General features: G+C 39.5%; 2 protein-coding genes across 2 annotated transcripts in view; one reads left to right on the plus strand and one right to left on the minus strand.

The window, feature by feature from the left end:
- Window positions 1-20,047, plus strand: part of PAX3 (paired box 3) — a 98,196-nt gene that overhangs the window by 23,922 nt on the left and 54,227 nt on the right. The gene's annotated exons all lie outside the window — the stretch shown is intronic.
- On the minus strand, window positions 8,303-8,727 carry LOC122426793 (protein FMC1 homolog). Its single transcript, XM_043445950.1, has one exon. It carries the CDS (start codon window positions 8,720-8,722, stop codon window positions 8,381-8,383), a length of 342 nt encoding a protein of 113 aa, XP_043301885.1. The 5' UTR covers window positions 8,723-8,727; the 3' UTR covers window positions 8,303-8,380.

Raw genomic sequence — 20,047 nt, forward strand, 5'->3', positions numbered from 1 at the left:
TATGTTCTCTGGGGTTAATACGGCAAGGAACCTTCTTGGTGGTTTAAAAAAACCACAAAAAACAGAACTCCAAGCTACCCTCAATCATATGATTATTATTTTTTAAGTTAAGAAGACCCACACTGAAGCAACAGTGCTGATCTGTGGAGCTCAAGTCAGTATCACGTTGAAAGGGATATGCAGGTTGGAGAAATGATTTTGTTTATTAATTCAGGTTACATGTCCTGCCAGGCTGGCTGGAAGAGAAGGGAAAGAGAGGTGTAACTTTTAAACACACACTGATTTGTTCTTATTACATAACAAAAGTCTATTTCTTTATCATGTTATCATTCAGTTAATAAAAATTAGCTACAATAACAGCATCAACTTAAAAACCCCTCAAAGTCCAGGGGATTTTCTTTCACAATGAACATGAATACTGTTCAGAAATACAAACAGTCAAAGGATAACTTTAGGTCTGAAAGAGAAACCTGGCAAGGGTAATTGAATAAGCCTGGGTCCCTTGACTGTGTCATGGTGAGGGCAGTCAACATGTCATAATTAGGTTTATTGAGGGCCATTCCAACAATCTGCTCCTATTCTTCCTGCCTTATTGTCCACAGCTAGGCAAATAGCCAAGGGACAAAAGGAATCAAGTGCTGACAAAACATGAAAGAGGAAAAAGATTTAGCTGCTTTTATCAAAGAAACTGAGAAGGACTTTGTGTAAATAAAATAAGTGACTGGCCATCCTGCATTTAGGCAATGCCGTTTTCATTAGAATTAATTCTTGACATATTGGAAGAGTTCCAAGGGAAGGATTTCTACTTCTGACAAGTTTAATTTGTAAATTAAAAACAGTTGGTTAAACATGAGCCTCCATCAACAAAACTTAACCAAAGCCATACACGGCAAAGGGCTAAGCAGGTGAAAAAGAGAATTACTTTGAAAACAAAGTCTTCCCCAAAATTATGCAAATTCTTATTACTTCATAACAAATGTTTCCCATTGAAGCCTACAGCAGGATGTCTGCTCAGGGAGGTTTGTTTAGATCACATTTTCTTCCTCTTTAAGCCTCTTTAGTTGACATAACACTTACTCCTTGCTTGGGCACCGTGCTGCTTCTTGGGAGAAGTGGCAACAAGAACAGAAGAGGTAGATTGACATTTTAAGAGAAGTCACGCTAATACTACTTTTGTAAGTCTCCAGATTTCAGGACAGCCTCCTCTGCTTTTTCTTCAAGGTGAGAGTCCTCTGAGTGTGCTTTCCATTGCTAATGGGGATAAACGGTGGAGGCCGCTGTGCGGTATTTCCTAAACTATTAATAGTCATCATCAGCTCTCCGGTCAACGCTGTCTGCCTAGAGGCTTGCGTGCAAAACCGGCAGCGCTGTTGGTTAAGACTTGGTGATGCAGAGAAAGTGGAAACCTTCGGGAGAGAGATGTAGCTTGCATCTGGACAAGGCTTTAAGTCTAGAAAGCCCCTTTAATACAATAGCTATTTGTGAAGTTGTAATACCTTTTCTGTTGCATTTTTTCAGCTTGCAAATTAAGCTTCAGATAGGGGTCTTTTCCATGAACCTGAATTTCAGAAGCTGCAAAAGAGAAGGTGCTGGAAAAGAGAACTCTATCGTGAACAATTTGTCCCTTGGGGATACAAATTTTACTTGGATACCAAGTCCCCCTTAGTTTTATTGAGAGCAACAGAGGTGATAAGAAACCTATGACTGGGGTCGCTTCAGTGACTAAGCTGTTTAGATTTAAAAACTTCACATTGCTTTAATTCACCTGACATATTAGAGACTTACATTACTGTATTCCTTGGCACTTGAAATGAGAGTGAAAAAAATTTTTTTTCTCATGTCAAAGAATTATTTAATTCCATCTGATAGTGGATATGAAAGAGTTAAAGCCCTGGCAGAATGCAAGACTTCGTGGTGATCATCAGTACCCTTATCATCAGTATCAGTACCAATGTTTGAATGGAGCCTCTCAATGGTTGTATTTGTATGACTGTAGCATCCTGAGGAAGTATTAAAATACATGGTCCCAACAATTTTCTTGTGGCTCATGAAGCTGGATCTGCAGTGTCTTGAAGTTTATTCCACTTGTGGATTTCGGTTAAAAAAAAACACAAAAAACCAAAAACCCACACAGTTGGACTGCTGATCTAGTTCTGCACCAGATGTAACTGTGGTTTTTATGAAGGATTTTTTGTTGTTGTTGTTAAAAGATTTTGCTTGAGGTCCCAGTTCAATCTCTAGCTAGCTGTGTGATGAAGGGAGACTCAGTAGCCATCCCGAGTTGGATTCCTCTGAAGTGAGGCGGACAGTAAGATGCTCTGCTGTCTCCAAGGATTGTTGTGATGTGTTAGTGGCCCTGAATGCATTTCAGGTTCTGAGCAAGTATAAATAATTATTTGTTTATAATCTACCCATCACTTTTGTATTCAGCGAAACAAGATTTGGTGGCCTGTTTGCCTTAATGTGCTTTCTTAGAGTACAGTTTAACAAGAATTAAGTGGGTCTTCCTGTGGTCAGTCCAGAATACCCAGAAATAATTCTGTATCCAGGACATGCGGGGCCTGGTTGCTGGGATGACAGCGCTTTATTGCAGAGAGGCACACTGGTGTACATCTAGTGGAAAAGTGGTATGGGAGAAGCTGCTTTAAAGGCTTGGATTTGTGCAAAATAAGTCTTTTTGATTTTCACATTGTTCCGATGCCTGTTGGCTCATGTCACAAAATTGGAAGGCCCAGCAGGCCAGGAAGGAGTCTCTCTGGAAGGAGTTGGAGATTTATGCAGATTGGCTGCCTCTCTGACATTTATTTGCTGCCCTTTTCTCACTCTGTTTTGGCAACTCTGAACCAGATGGACAAGCCCATGGAAATGAAGGCCAGTGAAGAGAAGATGCTTTTGATTTCTTCAAAGATAAGGGAGAACGCTTTCTTTCTCTCTTTCTTTTAACATAGCCATGGCAATTTTTTTTTTTTTTTTTTTTTGTGCACAGATCAAAACTGGCAAGTCACTTTTGGAGACTGATTGGAACATTTGAACAAGGACTTTCCTTGTTACGTCATTGAGAGTAACATAAACTCTGTTTACCAAGGCATCCACGGAAGAGAAATGTCCAGGCAATGGTCCAAATGTTATGTCTACCAGAAACAAGCCATGTACTTTGTAGCTGGGCACCAAGAATGTTGTCTGAGTTTCGGCTAGGATGATAATTCACCAGGACTGAAATCCTTCCTTAATCACCAAGCTCTCCAAAAGGAGAGTGATGACGAGGGGAAGCATGGCTTACTGTTTCACTCTGTAATCATTTATGATTTGAGCTGTATTTTACCTTACAATGACCTCTGGTGCTGTTAGTGGATCATTCTAGGCTTGCAGCTACAGTATTACAGGGGCCACCATGAAGACAATGGCCACTAAATGGTGATTTATCCGAGAGAGTTGGAAAATATGACCTTCGTGCATAAAAAGATGCACAGAGGTATTTTCCTATTTTAGATGCAAACGACAGTCTCTGTACTGAAAGTGTTCATGAAGAATCAATTATTTAAGCACAAATATTCACTTCGAAAGTAATTATGTCTTGAGCACTGGGACATATTTTTGAAAGATACTGTTTCTTTTTTGCATTTTAAAGTCATACGCTTGTCCCTCTGTGTTACCCATGGTGCAAAATTTCAGACTGAAAATATTTCATCTCAGGCATGTGACTGAACCTCGTCCTTGGAATTTCAGTGTTGAAATATGGGATTAAAAATGGTGAATGGATTTGCTAATTAGGTGCAGCTTTTTTTTTTTTAAGGGAAGTAAGGGGGGGTTGTGCAGCTCCTGATTTTCGTCTTATTATTTATTGTATGTTGTCGCTGTCTGTAGACTTTTTCTTTTATTTGTTTACTCTTGTTTGTTTGAACTAATCACTACTTAAGAAAAAGTCCTCTCAGGAGGGACAGCCTCCTCTTCCTGAAGCCTGTAGCTTCGGTGACCGTTCAGGCATAAAAACGTGCTTATCTGCAAATGAATGGTAGCTCTTTGCTTCATTAAAGCCCCTTTCTCTTTTGGCACTCGCATTGTGACCCTTTGATATTAATTCAAAGGGCAATTAAAGAATGCGGCCCATCTTTGAAGTAAGGCATTCAGGGCAGGGGTAGGGATGAACCTGGGCCTCTGATGGACTGTGTGTATTCAACAGGCCTTTTCAAGACAGTTTGAAGTGAGTCAAAGAAAATGGGCAGGAGAAGGTCAAAGAGAAAAAAAGGGCTAAAGAAACAGTCTGTATTTGTTCGGAGTATTAGCCAAGCAAACTGCAAATAGCAACAAAATGAAACAGTTAATAGAGCAGCCAGACAGAGCCATGTCAATCACTTAACTTGAACAGCGTTAGGCGATCGGCGCTGCCTCCACTGTGTTACCTAATTATCTTGGGAAAGGCAGTAACTGGAAGTAATGGTATTGTATTTCTTTCTGCTTACTGCCCAGAAAAGGTGATAAATACTCACTGCTTCATAATTATGCAACATATATACATAAAGGAGTAGGAGGGGGTGGGAGGAGGTGGAAGGGGGCTGCATGGGGGAGGAGGTCTCGTTGAAGTTGTGTTCCTAGTCAGAGGACCAAATATGGCACAAATATGGCATTTTCCAACATAAGCATGCTGGAGAATCACTTAACTCGTTTCATCTGGAGCTGTCTGAAATATGCATGATTTCTCCTTTCACAACCCTTAAAGACAAACACGTTGAGCCATTCGAGAAAAGTTCTTTCGCGGAAAAAAAAAAACTTAACCTGCAAAAGCTGTGCTCAAATAATATGAAGGATGGGGCTGAGCATTCCCGCTGCCTCCGTGGAGACTGAGTGAAGCCGCCCTGGGACCCTTGCTCTTCCCACCGTGCCTGGCTGTTGAGACACTTTCTTGCAAGAAAAGTCCAGAATAAGCCCCTAACCTTAGTAGACGGTCTAGGGGAGGAGGCAGAACTGGAGGACTGATTGAAGGCAGAATGGTTAGGAAGGATATTTTTGGATTCCACTTTTATGGGGTCATTTTAAAAAACGAAGAGCATCAACCACACGCTTCTTTGAATGGTGTGAGGAAACTGATTTTAGAAAGATTTCCAACTCCCTCAGGGGTGGGTGAGAGAGGGGGAAACCCCAAGCCCCCCATTGGAATGTCTGCAGATAGGTCGAACTGATTTCCGAATTGCAAAAACGTGACCACCTTTTAAAGGGGCCACTGAGAACTCTATTCGGATCCTTTGTAACGGGCTGTTGCGGATTGCTGTTTGATGTTGGCTTTGTGCATAATGGGTTTTGTTTGGAGGGACAGTAATAGATCTGAAGGGTCTGTTATGCAGCTTTTTGACATACTGTTCCAGAATGTATCTATTAATATAAAAGTTTCTGCCTTTGTAAAAAGTCCATTACTGAACTAAGTACTCAATTGCTCCGCATTTTAACATACCAGTCCTGGCACTTGAAAACTGCCTTCTTAAAATCTGGTTTGAAGGTCACCCAGGGTGAATTGTAAACAGAGCTAGGAAAACAAATTATATGGTCAGGTTTTGAATATATTAATAACTTCAGCTATTTAGTAGTGTCAACACATAAATTCTCTCTTGCCCTGTGTAATGCTACATAGGATGAAACAGTGTCTGGGGGCCTAAGGGGCATTTCTACTTGGAAACAAAGTTAAAATGGAAAGCAGTAGCTGCTTAAGAAACTGGAATTCGGTGAATTTACAAATTTCCTTAGGTGACCTGCTTGCAGATTCTTTACCCTCTGGCCCACCAGCGAAGCCCAAAGGTAGCACAAGATACCTTAAATAATAATAAAAACTTAGTTAAATAGTAATTGTCAAAAAAGGGGAGACTCAGGCAATAGAAATAGAATAATCTAGGACATTTTCACCAGTAAAAAACTGTGGAAACTTTTTCACTTAGAGAAATTTTTTTCAGAAAGATTTTGAAAAATTGTTTCATTTTAGTTTTAAAATTACTCAATTTAGAGCTCAATCTTATGTTTTTCAGGATGATTAAAAATCATGGTATTTGGAAATACTAGGAAATGTCCATCATCTTAGGATGCTGAAAAGCTGACATAACTTTTGGATCAAAATCAGCTCCAGGTGGGAAGAAAGACTCGGGGCAGCTTTGTTATTCTTTGTCTTCTTCCTAACCCTGGGTGATTTGTAGATTTTCACCAACTTTTACCCTTCTAGCCTCTTTCCCCCACACAAACCCCCAGTTTTGTTGCCAGAAGTGAAGGCTTGAGAATAGTGGTGAGGAAGAACAATTTGGGTTCCCCTTTGTCTCCTGTGTTAACCTTGCTCACCCTTCCTGAACTCAGAATCCTGTGCAGTCTTCTAGGAGACTGGTTTTGAAGACATGATACATTAAAAAAATTTTTTATTTTTAATTGGAGGATAATTGATTTACAATATTGTATTGGCTTCTGCCATATAGCACCGTGAATCAGCCATAAGTATACATATATTCCCTCCTTCCTGAACCTCCCCCCAAGCCCCCACCCCATCCTACCCCTCTGGGTTGTCACAGACACTGGATTGATCTCCCTGCATTATACAACAACTTCCTATTAGCTGTCTATTTTACATATGGTAATGTATACCTACATGTCCACTAACAGATGAATGGATAAAGAAGTTATGGTACATATATACAGTGAGATATTACTTAGCCATAAAAAGGAACACATTTGAGTCAGTTCTAGCGAGGTAGATGAACCTAGAACCTGTTACACAGAGTGAAGTAAGTCAGAAAAACAAATTTCATGTATTAATGCATATAAATGGAATCTAGAAAAATGGTACTGCTGAACCTGTTTATAGGACAGGAATAGAGACACGGAGACAGACATAGAGAACAGACTTTTGACACAGCGGGAGGAAGGAGAGGGTGGGAGGAATTGAGAGAAGTTATATTTTATCATTTGCTCTTTCTATACCATAGAGAATTTGAATTGAAATGGATGAGTCAAGCTTACAGAGCATCAGTTGCAGTTACTGCACTTATAGCCCCTGCTACATTCAGGTTCAATGCCATATCCTTTCATGGGTCTGTAATGCAAAGAACTCCATTCTGTCATCCCCTCGCTGCTTCCTGGAGATACACGAGGAATTCCTAGTATCTGTTTGATCTTTCTGATCTCATGGTTTTAATGATTTCCCCCAAATCAGAATTTATCCCTATCCTTGGATCAACAGTCAGTTCTCCAGGGGCCAGACAGGTAATAAGAAAGCAGCAATATAAATGTATTCCTATTTTATGTCTAAGGATACCGAAGTGGGAGACTAACACTGCTTGTAAAGGTGGAGCTGGGCTCGGGATCCAGGTTCAGTGGACTCCAGAATTGCCACACTGTGTAACTGGCTCGTGGCTTCTGGGAAGGCAGGTGATAATAAGAAAGTATTGAGAAGGGGGTCTGTTTTCAGGGAGCATGCCTAGGAACTCTGGCAGCTAGTAGGTCTATGAAATGCGGCCAGTAATAATATTTGCCTTACAAAATTGTGATAAAAACTATGTGAGAAAAAAAACTATGAGAGACTACACAGGGATACAAGTACCCCTCAAAATAAATGTCAAGTACTGTCTTTGTTAATCTCTTTTGTGGGGCGTGGCTCAGAAGTGAGTTCCCAGGAAGCAAATAAAGCTTCACGTATAGGGCTTTTAGGTTCATGAGCCCCTGAGGGTGCTGGGTGCTGCAGAGTCCTGGGTGGGGACAGGAAATCAGGATGACTTTTTGTGTAAGAATTCCTACTAAACTGCCTTGAGAGGTAAATACAACAGGTAACTCCAGTAATAACTTACTATAATTTTCCTCCCATTCAAAATAAATATTCACTTTGTATCTGGCTCTTGTAGTTGGTAAATTTATATTCTTCTTAAGAAGGTCCCCCCAAACCTAGATCAGCTACTGGGTGTTGCCACAGCCTCTCCAAGATTGGCCCTTGGAGAGATACCCTCTCCAGGCACCAGTGAGCCAGTTTATGGTGTGAGTGGGAAATGGTTACTTTCCTGATGGGTTAGTTAAGAGTTTGATTTATTCATAGGCATTAACTGAGAACTCTGTCTGTTCTGTCAGATTCTATGTGCATGCACTAAGTTGTCAAAACCACTGTCCTACTCTGGAATTGTCTGAAGTATAGTTAGCTTAATGTTCTAATTCCCAGTATCCTGAGAGAGATGGAGGAAAAATCTTGCTGTCAGTATGAAGACTCCATAGGAGGCTGACTCAAAACAACTGGGAAGGTATAGAACCTAGGGGATTAGAAGTCGTTTTTTTTTTTTTTTTTTTTTTTAAATTTAATGATAAATACATATTGACAGAAATTAATAAACTCTTGCATGAAGACAGCATCCAAGGAACCTCTCCATTTTCATGGCTCCCAGCCCTTCCCTCCAGGCTGCTGGGGCAACTTGAGACCCACTAAGCCAGCAGACTCCTCCACTGAGCGCTCACCCTTGCCATGAAATTCCTGATGAAGGGCCACGTGTTCTCGAATGCTGCGTAGCAGGCAGAGATAGGTGGCAGCTTGGAAATGAAGCTCATGCTGGGCTCTGCACAGTTTCTCACTGGTGACCCGATGTGCACGGAAAGCTTTGACGAGGTACCGATAGGCTGCGGTGTCGCGATAGGGTCGGCCTGTGGCCGCGTTCAAGTAGCGCAACTCCGGTAGAAGGCCTCGCCAAGTGCGCAGCGGTGACCCTAAAGCCGCCATTTTCCCGTCCTAGAAGTCGTTTTAAAGCAAGAGTAACAGATCTTGTATGAATAAGGAGATGCCAGCACTTGTTCAGAAACCAATTCCGACTGTTTTATGAGAAATATAGAACAATCAGCACCAACCAACTACACTTTTAAAGTCCAGGGCACCAAGGAAATGCAGGGAAGGTTCATCTGGCCATCTCCAGGTTCAGAGATGCTTCCCGGAAGAGAAGATATCGGAGCTGAGCATTAGAGGATGACCAGGAGTTGACCAGCACAAGAACTAGAGGAAAGGTGTTACAGGCAGAGGGAACAGCATGGGCGACAAAGGCATGGAGCAGTCAGACCCACAGTGAACCTGGGGACTGGCAAGCGGCTGAAGGCAACAAGGAGTCCTGTCACATTCACTCAGTCTTAAAAGGCAAAATAAGCACCCCCTTCCATCTTTCCGCTGTTGAAAGTGACCAAGTGATACTCTGTAACACAACCCCATTCTCAAAAGGCTAGATAGATTGCTTTCTCCCTACCCTCAGCTTTACTGAGATACAATTCACATATAACATGGTGTGAGTCTAAGATGTTCGGTGTGTTGATTTGATACACTTGTATGTTGCAGAGTGATTACCAGAACATACACTTGTAACTTCATGTTAGCTAATACCTGCATCATATCACACAATGAGTATTTCTTCTTTTGCAGTGAGAACATTGAAGATCTACTCTCTTAGCAACTTTCAAGTATATAGTTCAGTATGATTAACTATAATCACTGTGCTGGACATTAGGTTTCCAGAACTTATTCTTATAAATGGAAGTTTGTACCCTTTGACCAAGATCTCCCTTTTCCCCCCACATTACAGCCCCTGCTAACTACCATTTGGGTCTCTGTTTCTAGGAGTTTGCTTGTTTTAGATTCCACATATAAAGGAGAGATCACACAGCACTTGTCTTTCTCTACCTGACTTATTTCACTTAGCATGATGCTTTCAAGTGTCCATCCATATCAAAATATGTCTCTTTAACATTTATTGTTAAGTGTTGTTTGAAAAGAAAATGGATTTCATACACTTCAGTTCTTTTTTTTTTTAAACGGGACAAAAATTTTCTCACTATAAGTGACTACTTTGAGGAGCTTTTTTTCTTAATGGAACGAAAAAAGTCTCCCACTCTGAGTGACCACTTTGGCAAGCATTTTTGGGAAGAACAGAGCCTGCTGTATGGAAGTGAGGTCCTTGGGAATGTAACAGCCTAACTCAAACTCTTCCTTCACACTTGAACAATCAAGGAGGTGATCTGAGCTTGGAATTATAAACTCTATTTTTTTTTTCTAGAGTCCTTCTTTTTGTGACTTAAATTTATATTTTGAAACGGTCATATAGTAAAATAGACTTTAGCTTTTTTTTTGCACTGAGGTGAAATTCATACAAACCATTTTAAAGTGAACAATTCAGTAGCATTTAGTATGTTCACAATGTAATGCAACCACCAATTCTGCCTAGTTGTAAAACATTTCATCACCCCAAAAAGAGACCCTGTACCCAGTAAGTAGTTGCTCCCTGTTTCCTTCCTCCCCCAGCAACTTCCAGTGTGTTCTGTCTCTTTAGATTTAAATATTCTGATTATTTAATATAAACAGAATCATATGACCTTTTATGTCTGTCTTCTGTCACTTAGCATCATGTTTCAATGGTTCATTCACACTGTAGCCTGTGTCAGAACTTCATTCCTTTTTATGGCTGAATAATACTCCATTTGTATGCATGAACCACTGCTTGTTTATCTAATCACCCACTGGTGGGCCTTTGGGCTGTTCCCACCTCTTGGCTATTATGAATAGTACTTCTGTGAACTTGTATATACATACGTTTATTCTTTTTAAAAATTTTAACAGATGTATATATTCATGTAACAACCATCATAATCAGTATACAGTATAGTTCCGTCATCCCCCCAAATCCCTTCATGCTCTCCCTTTGAATGGACACCCTCCTCCCACTCCCAGCTCCTGGCAATCACTGGTACGTTCTCCAGTTCTGTCCTTTTAAGAGATATCTTATAAATGGAATCATACAGTATTTAACTATTTCAGACTGGTTTCTTTTACTCGGTATAATTATTCTGAGATTCATCCAAGCCATTGAATGTGTCAATATTTCATTTCTTTTTTAAAAATTGACATATTCATTTTATTTTAGTTTGGAATTAGTATTTAGTTTGAAGTATTTAGTTTATTTAGTTTGGAGTTGATTAACAGTGTTGTGTTAGTTTCAGGTATATAGCTAAAGTGATTCAGTTATACATGTATATATTCTTTTTAAAATTTTTTCCTGTTTAGGTTATTACAGAATATTGAGCAGAGTTCCCTGTGCCATACAGTGGGTCTTTGTTGGTTATTTTTATTATTTATTTTTGGTTATTTTTAATATAGCAGTGCATACATGTCCATTTCAAATTCCCAATTCATTCTTCCCCTTCCCCCCCTAGTACTCATGAGTTTGTTCTCTAAGTCTGTGAATCTGTTTCTGTTTTGTAAATAAGTTCATTCATATCATTTTTAAGATTCTGCATATAAGCAATATCATATGATATTTGTCTTTCTCTTTCTCTGTCTGGCTCTGATTTACTTCACTTATTATGGGTAACTGCCAGGTCCATCCACGGTGCTGCAAATGGCATTATTTCATTCTTTTTAATGGCTGAGTAGTACCCCATTGTACATATGTGCCACACCTTCTTTATCTATTCACTTGTCGATAGACATTGAGGCTGCTTTCATGCCTTGGCGACCACTGTAGCCAAGCACTGTAATGAACATGGGGATGCATATATCCTTTCAAACCATATTAATGAATACTATCCTACTGACTGGTTGTGCTACAGTTTATTTATTTACCTGTTGAGGAACATTTAGATTATGTCCAGTTTTTGTTCATTATGAATAGAGCTGGCATACATGTTTGTGTAAAAACTTTGTTCGAACACAAAATTTCATTTCTCTTGAGTAAATGCCTGGGAGTGGGATTGCTCGGTTATATATTAAATGTATGTTTAACTTTATAAGAAACTGCCAAACCGTTTTCTACAATGTCTATATCATTCTGCATTCTACCAGCAATGGATAAGAGGTCTGGCTGCTCTATGTTGGTGCTAGCCTTGATATTGTCAGTATTTAAAATTTTACCTATTCTGAATAGATGTCTAGAGATATCTAATCATGGTTTAATTCACATTTCCCTAATGACTAATGATACTGAACACCTTTGAATGTGTTTATTTATCATCCATATATTCTCTTGGGTGAAATATCTGTTTAAGTGTTTTGCTCATTTTAAAATTATATTGTTTTATTATTGTTAAATTTTGAGAGTTCTCGTTATTCTGGAATCAACGCCTTTGTCGAATATGTGATTTGCTCTCGATCTTAGCTTGTTTGTTCATTCTCCAACAGTGACTTTTGCGGAGCAGAATCCTTTGATTTCAGTGAAGTTGTTTGTCAATTTAAAATTTAATGGTTGTGCTTTTTAGTATGATGTGTAAGAATCTTGTGCATAGCCCTGGTTATGAAGATTTCCTCCTATAAATCAGATTTTGCATTTAGGCCTGTGGTCCACTTTCAGTTAATGTTTGCATGTGGTTTTATGTTTAGGGCAAGGGTTATTTGTTTTTGCACGCGGATGTCCAAATGTTTCAACACCATTTATTGAAAAGATTATTCTTTCTCTGTTGAATTGTGTTTGCACTTTTGTCAAACTCAACTGGTGGTGTTTGTGTGGGTCTCTTTCTGAACTCTCTATTCTGTTCCATTGACTTATAAGCCAGTTCCTTTGCCAGTACCACAATGTCTTCATCACTATAGCTTTGTAGTAATTCTTTAAATTCAGTGATATGATTCCTCCAAACTTCTTTTTCAAAATTGCTTTTAGCTATTCTAATGATTTTCTACATATACTTTCACTATAGCTAATCTTATAGCTATGAAAATTCCTCCTGGGAGCAAATTATCTTTTTGAAAGGCGTTTGTTTTGGTTTTGAATAGTTTTGGAAATGAGAGAGTGAAAATAAGTCTATTTCTGTTTTACGCAAAATTAATGAAATTATCAAATTGGAGATTTCATTCTGTTACAAATTCTTCCTCTATGTAAAGTGCTCAGTTTTAGTGAAATGGTTGGCTGTAAGTCAGAGAAATTGAGCAGAGTCATGTCTACATGAGAGATAAATTTTGAATCACCACATATGTTTAACCTGCTTTTTGAATTGGTCACGCAACACTCAGAATCAGTCTCAGTCTCAAGGAAGGCATACGTAAAACATTTAATGTATGTTCATGAAGAACAGGTCAACCTGCCCTTGGCTTGTGTATCATTTATTTAATTTATACAGTTTTAGGCCTTTGGGTCCTTTCAAAACATTTGCAAATGTGCAGCATTATAGGGTTTCCAGCCAAGTGTTCTTCCCATGAATTAAAAACTAGAACACGAGAAACTCAGGAAGGGACGTAGAAGGTAGGAAGTTTTGCTTTCTTTTTCTGCTTTGAAGGAAGAAAGAAATTCATCCCCTGCCCCACTTTAGAAGAGAATTCTTAGAAAGATGTCACAATCTTTTTGGCATCTTTTCCTTAGAGTCTAGAACTTCATTGCAAAATTCCAGTGAACTTTGACTGTCATGTCCTTCTGTTTTATACAGAATGACATGCATGCCAGGTATTAGTGTGTTTGTCCTATCCATTTTCTAACACTTAGAATAAAATGAACATTTAACACTTACAAAGTCAATGTGAGCATTATGAAAGTGAGCTTAAAATATAATTAAGGATTCAACAAATAAATGTCAAATTGGGCAGAGGTTGCCCTGATGCTGTTGGTTTTTTGAGGGATGCTGTTAAAATCAATTATCTTGAAACTCTTGGCAGCTCATTATATGCATACCAGGTCTGCCAAAATAGTTCAGTTTGTTGATCTAAATTTTGGAAGCTTTGGGTTAAAGTCTGCTTATTTCAAGTTACTCTTTAAAAACTGTATATTGAGATGAATATCCAAGGTTAAGGTTTATCAGTTAAGTAATTTTAGAAATTTTACATTGAGAAGTGAAGGATGTGACTACTTGAGTTCATTCTAATCATACCAAGTCTAGGTGGCTCTTGGTAATGCTCTCACATTGAGAGCATCATTTTTAAATTTTATGTTTCCAGAAATACTTTTATCATTCCTCAACCAAGACCTTATGGTGTTGAAACATAGCTACAGGTAAATGAACATTAGTTCTTTGATTTCTTAGTTAAAGAATAGATAGGCATGTAGTTCAGTGAAACTAATACAGTTCAGCAAATAATTATAATGCTTTATTTCTCTGCGGTTCTTTTACATGTAGTTTTTGTTTGCTACTTCATATTGTGATGTGCTGCAGAATGGCATGGCTTTCCCCACCTCAGAGATGAAAGTGAGCCTCAGAGAAGTAGTTGATCTGAAGTCACTGAGCTAGGAGTACATAGCAGAATCAGCCTGAGAACCTCATTCTCCTGAGGCCATTTTACTTTTAGGTAAAACAAATTCTTATATCTGTGAGAAAAAGGAGAGGATGACTCCAGAGTACTGCAGTTCAGATTCTGTGGCAAAAGCTATTTGATATTTTTTGAGTCTTTCCATTAAAACTGAAAGGACAAAAATGCTTAATTCTGTAGCACCAGCTCTGGCTTTGAAGTATTCTAAAAAACATAGGCATTTGTATTTTTCTTTCTCTAAACACAATCAGTGTTACTTCCCAGGGGAGTTTCTCTGTTTGGACTAGTAGTTATAAACCCTTGTATTTTGATATTCTTAATAGATGTTGATTGGTATAATGCTATGCCAGGTCTTTATATTTGATATATCACATAGTACCTGCAAAGTGCTTATTTGTTTTGTACAATCTTTTGGTCTTAACCTTTTGATCTAGATATAAAACAGGCAGAAGCAATGTAATTCCTGCCTTTAATGTAATATGATGCCAGGAATCAGGAATGTCCATTTTAGAATGTGTCAGGAAGTGGGGAGTGGGCTTATTCAACAATGATGTTGTGTTGGATACATTGTGTTGGTTGTGGCCTTGTTTGTCTGCTTGTGCACAAGTGTGAGTGTTCATTTAGAAGCAGTAAGAATAGATTCTTCCTTTCCCAATAAGCCATTCTTGGAAGGGAGATCTCAGCAGCTGTAGATGAGATAAAATATAGAATAAATTAGGTTTAGGAAAATTTAAAACTTGAAGATTAATTTTTTTTTAAAGAAGGAACCCATTGAGGTGCAAATCTGCAGGAAGAATTTTTCTCAATCTAGTTTCCTTGTTGAGGCCAGTTTAGTGGCTCACTTCACAGAATGCCTCAGGGTTTGAGATTTTTATAGTGTGTATAAAATCAGTGCCATGCACTCAATCCCAGATCTGACCCAAGAGAATAAGACCCAGGGGGAAAATATCTCAGCATTACCAATAAGAGAACTACTTTTTTTTTTTTTTTAAGAACTCAATTGCAGATCCACACTTCAGAAAGATATGGTCAGTACCCAGTAAAACTCAGATTAAAAAGAATCCTCCATCTGCCCCAAATATTCTCTAATTGCAAACAATATGCAAGGGTTAGGAATCAAGTCCAAAGGTTAAAGGTTCTTGCTGGCAAGTGAAAGAGGGAGGAAAGAGGTATATTGATGCATGTCAGTTTCCAGATTCTGGGGTCAAGCTATTGTGCCTAAAAGGAACAAGGCATCTTCAGAAAAAGTGTGATTATCAAACAACAGGTCAAAGTTTATCTCTAGGTCAATGAAAAGGGTTGGGGGAGTGTCACCATTCAGATTCTGAATATAAGCTTTGTATTTAAATTTGTGACAAGGTATTCAATATTTTACAAAATTAACCTATTTGGTTTATTAAATGTCATTTAATAATGAAATCAGAAAAATTGTTCTCACTTTTAATACATATGAAGTAATTATAATAATAAAGCCTCACATACCTTATATAATTTAATCCTCAAAAGAGTGCTGTGAGGTATATATAATTATTCCCACTTTGTAGATGAAATAATTGAAACACTTCTTCTAATGTCATTTATGTTAAGAGTCACTCAGTTGTGTCTGACTTTTTGCGGCCCCATGGACTATAGCCTGCCAGGTTCCTCTGCCTGTGGGGTTCTCCAGGCAAGAATACTGGAGTGGGTAACATTCCCTTCTCCAGGGGATCTTCCCAACTCAGGGATGGAACCCAGGTCTCCTGCATTGCAGGCGGACTCTTTACTGTCTGAGACACCAGGGAAACCCCAAGGTCATAGGGGCATGTAAATATACTGTTCTTTCCGCCACTGTAGTTCTCCCTGAAAAACTGAATGGTGTGATATGATTTAGTCCTAATTTGATTCATCATAAAATATAAATGTTCTTGAGTGCACTTGGTTTTAGGATGGGAAAATGTCTCTCAAATATTCCTCTTCCTTGAAGCAGTTCTTTTTTTCTTCTCATTTCCCCAGAAGGGTTTGCTGTCCATATCGGTCCAAAGCCCCTTTTGTCCTCTGCCTGGACATTGCCCGGCCAGTCCTGGTGGTGACTCTGAGCCGGGACCGTACAGGACACCGGCATAGCGGCGGCCGGCAACAGCGGTGAAAACGGCGCAGGGCCCCAAGGACAAAAGGCCTCCGGAGGCCCGGCCTCCCAACGTCTGCGCTGCTCTCAGATGCTAATGGCCCTTCGCTCCTCAGCAGCCCTTCTTGTTTGGGTTAGAAAAATATTTTGGGAGGGCATTGGACCAGTGATTACAGGCAATCTGATCAGCATTCAAAAAGATCAACCAAGACAGTTAGTGGATAACGATTATTTTTTTTCTTCACTAAAGGAAGGATGTGTTTGAACCAATATCTGGGAAATAGTTTCCTAGTGGAAGCTGCTGAGAGCAGGCATCTCCATAATTAGGGTAGTAAAACCTCCAATAGTAATTAAAACAATTCACAAACTAAGCTGGTTTTCATTTTTCTGGTAGCTGCAGAGGCAGAAAGCAATTGTTCTAGCAAATTACTAATGCTTAAAACATAAAAGCCTATTATTAATTGGCTGTTTAGTTATATCAGTAACAAGTAAAGGGAAACAGTGTACACCTTGAATTACCCTGACCTCATAGCATCAGTAGTCAGGCAGAGAGTGTAAGGAATTAGATATTATCTGAAGGTCTAAAAATGCTGAGCCCTTTAGTCAACAAACGTGTGTGTGTGTGTGTCCTTGTTAAGAAAGAGAAAGCACATGTAGACAAATGAAGCAAAATATATATCTACATGGAAGTTTTATTTTTCCCACCATTTGGTAGTTTTTCCTCACCAAAAAAAAAAAAAAAAAAAGAAGAGCCTGTGTTATGGTGTACCTGTGTGTGTCCATTCTGTGAATATTTTCTAGATTTAACCAGCAGGCCATACCTAATATTCAACTATCAGTAGTTATTTATACTGCTTCCAATTGGCCTCATTAAACGAAACTACCTCACAATTGCAGAGCCCACTTCCCTCTTGTAGACTGAACTGAAGTTTAGAGCTGTGTGGCCACATCTGTACCTTTCAAGGTGGAGTCCGTCTAGCGATCGTGCACCATTTCACAATGGAGAGAGAACCAATCCATCAAATTCCACGCCTGCTTTCCGAGGTGGCGTCAAGTTACATTCCCTGAAACAAGTTACCTCGTTGAAGCCCAACTTAAAGAGTTCCGTATTCATATTCACTTTCTGATTTTTTAGGAAAAGGAAATTTAAAAGATAATTCGTTTAAACAGCGCCATTGCATACAGTATTTAATTTTGTATTCATGAGAAAAATGAGACTTCCAGGGTACTAGTAAAGAAAAGTTAATTCCTTGCAGTAGAGAAATCAAAGCACAGTTTCCGAGTCTCCCGGGCGGAGGGCTTGGAGGAGGTTAGGGGGTCTTTGTGCCCGGGGGATTGTCTCAGTGGGAGTGGAGAGGGAGAGGGAGAGATCAGGAAGTGCCTGCCTCGGTCCGAGCCCGAGGGATCAAGGAGGGACCGCAGGGGGCTCTGAGAAGGAGGATGGCATTAGCTGCGCGAGGAGGTCCTGCTCGGATCAAGGCATCTTCCAGGCAACGGTGAGGGGGCTGGCTGGAGGGCGAGAATGGTTTTCTGTGAGCAGAGAAAAGTCCTTCGTGGAAACTCCGAAACCACTGAAGAGCACTGCCTCCTGGAATGTGATTGATTCCAGCACACTCCTAATCCCAGAAGGAAGGAAAAAAAAAAAGAAAGCCCAGGAGCTCAGAGGCTTCCCAGGACAGGGTCCGGCTCAAACCAGAGAAGAAGTTGCTCATTCTCAAGGTAGGATCTCACAACCACCAACAAAGAATGGGATCGACTGGCCTTGTCATTGCCGCTCAAGGCTGGAACTTTCCTTAAGGGTACTTGTGCGCCTTGTAAGACCCCAGGCTCCCGATCAGCTCTCAGCAGAGTTCTAGGGCGCTCCTGTTGGGTTCTTTATGTGTAATCAGAAATTCCATCATCACAACCCCATGCAAAATAGGAATTATTGCCCCTGTTTTACACTTGAGTTCCCTGGGGTGGCAGCAGGGGAGGTTAAATAATCACTGGCAGCCACACTGGCAGTTCCAGGATTTAACCCCATGCGCCTTTTACCCTGAAACCTAGCCCGGTGGTCCGACTTCACAGAAACTAAGGGTCATACATACAGAACATGAGTTAATACTTTAAAAAAAATTCTCAGAACTTTGACTAAGTGCTAGATAAGTGTTAATATTATTATAATTGATTTCTGGGCTTCTTGCATAAGAGAATATTTCTGGAACCATCTTCAAGTGATTTTGATTGTGCATATGTGGAGTGGAGCTCAGAAATCATCATTTTTAACAAACATCTCAGGTGATTCTGATGCTTATACTGGTAGATGACTTGCATGATGCTCCCACTTAATAGCAGTGCTAAGACTTTATCTGGAGTAAGAAGAGGCAACCCACTCCAGTATTCTTGCCTGGAAAATTCCATGGACAGAGGAGCCTGGTGGGCTACAGTCCATGGGGTTGCAGAGTCAGACACAACTGAGCGATTGAGCATTAAGGCTTAATTACCTAATGGGGCCTCTCCAGCTAGGAGGTCCTCCTCCTATCTTCCTTGACCATATTTAGGCAGGGCAGACACTTCCTATCTTATAACCTCAAGAGTAGGTTCCTATCACACAAGCTAACTCATTTTCAGTATTAAAATCAGATCCCATGACTTACATATTTGAACACCACACATTCCCTCTTTCCCCAGTGAAATTTGTGAGTTTGACCACTGAACAAAATCTCTAATTCTGTTATTGTTGCAACTTGCCCAGCTGGCTAAGTTGAGAAGAGGAAGTTTAACAGTAAATCTTAAGTATATGATAAACACATGTTGATATAAACTGAGATGTTTGACATGCATTCGCTGTAAAGTGACATGAAAATAATAAGAAAAAGATCTCAGATCTCCAAGTGGTCTCAGCCAGTCACAATGCTTTCTTACATCCTAAATAAACATGGCCTTGATGGAGACATAAGTTTGAGGGCAGACGCTGAGATGGGCCTCAGAGATACCTTCGTGATAAAATAATACTCTGAGACTATGGGAAACCCAGATTTCCAAAGGTCTTCCAGGATATCTAAGAGACCCTGATTTCAGACCTCTGAGTAACCATATATGTCTGAAGTATTGACAGTACTTATGGTGGGGGGGATGTATGTCAGAAGAGACAAACATATTTCAGTACAACAAAATTGAAATGTAAGGTGAGAAAAGACTGACAAAATATAAAGTGAAGAAACACTGTGATAGCTACTCACCATACACCACCCCCCAAACCAGGCAAATAATATATCCACCGAACACCAAGTGGGATTAGAAGTCCAACTATTATTTGGTAGAACATCTAATATGTCTGACTGAAAACTTAAAGTGAAACTCCAATAAAAAAATTTGCAATTGACATTTCCTGGAGGTTGGATGTCAGATTCTTAAAAATTTGCTATTTGCTAAACTCAGTTCTGTTCTGTTCACTTTTCTGCATGTACTGCTTTGCACAGACCTGGGCTTAGAGTAGGCACTAAATAAACATTTGGTGAATAAATAAATGAGGAATTAGAGAAAAATTTTGTGATGAGGTTATTTAAAATTTCAGTCTCTTTTTCCTGGAAAGGAAAACATTATGTCCAAACGTGTGTATGGGTAGATTATGTCCTGTTATCTGACTCTGGTTATATCTTTGCCAACTTGTTTTATCGCTATTTGTGGTGGTGCATCATTTAGGGTTATTTGTATAAATAAAGCCTTGATTAGCATTAAAATTTGGATCCTGAATCACA

This window comes from Cervus canadensis, chromosome 24 (genome assembly GCF_019320065.1).
Source record: "Cervus canadensis isolate Bull #8, Minnesota chromosome 24, ASM1932006v1, whole genome shotgun sequence".
Taxonomy (NCBI): Eukaryota; Metazoa; Chordata; class Mammalia; order Artiodactyla; family Cervidae; genus Cervus; species Cervus canadensis.

Bases quoted from the DNA above. Each gene is read 5' to 3' on its own strand.
- LOC122426793 (XM_043445950.1), bottom strand. From the start codon at position 8,722: ATGGCGGCTTTAGGGTCACCGCTGCGCACTTGGCGAGGCCTTCTACCG.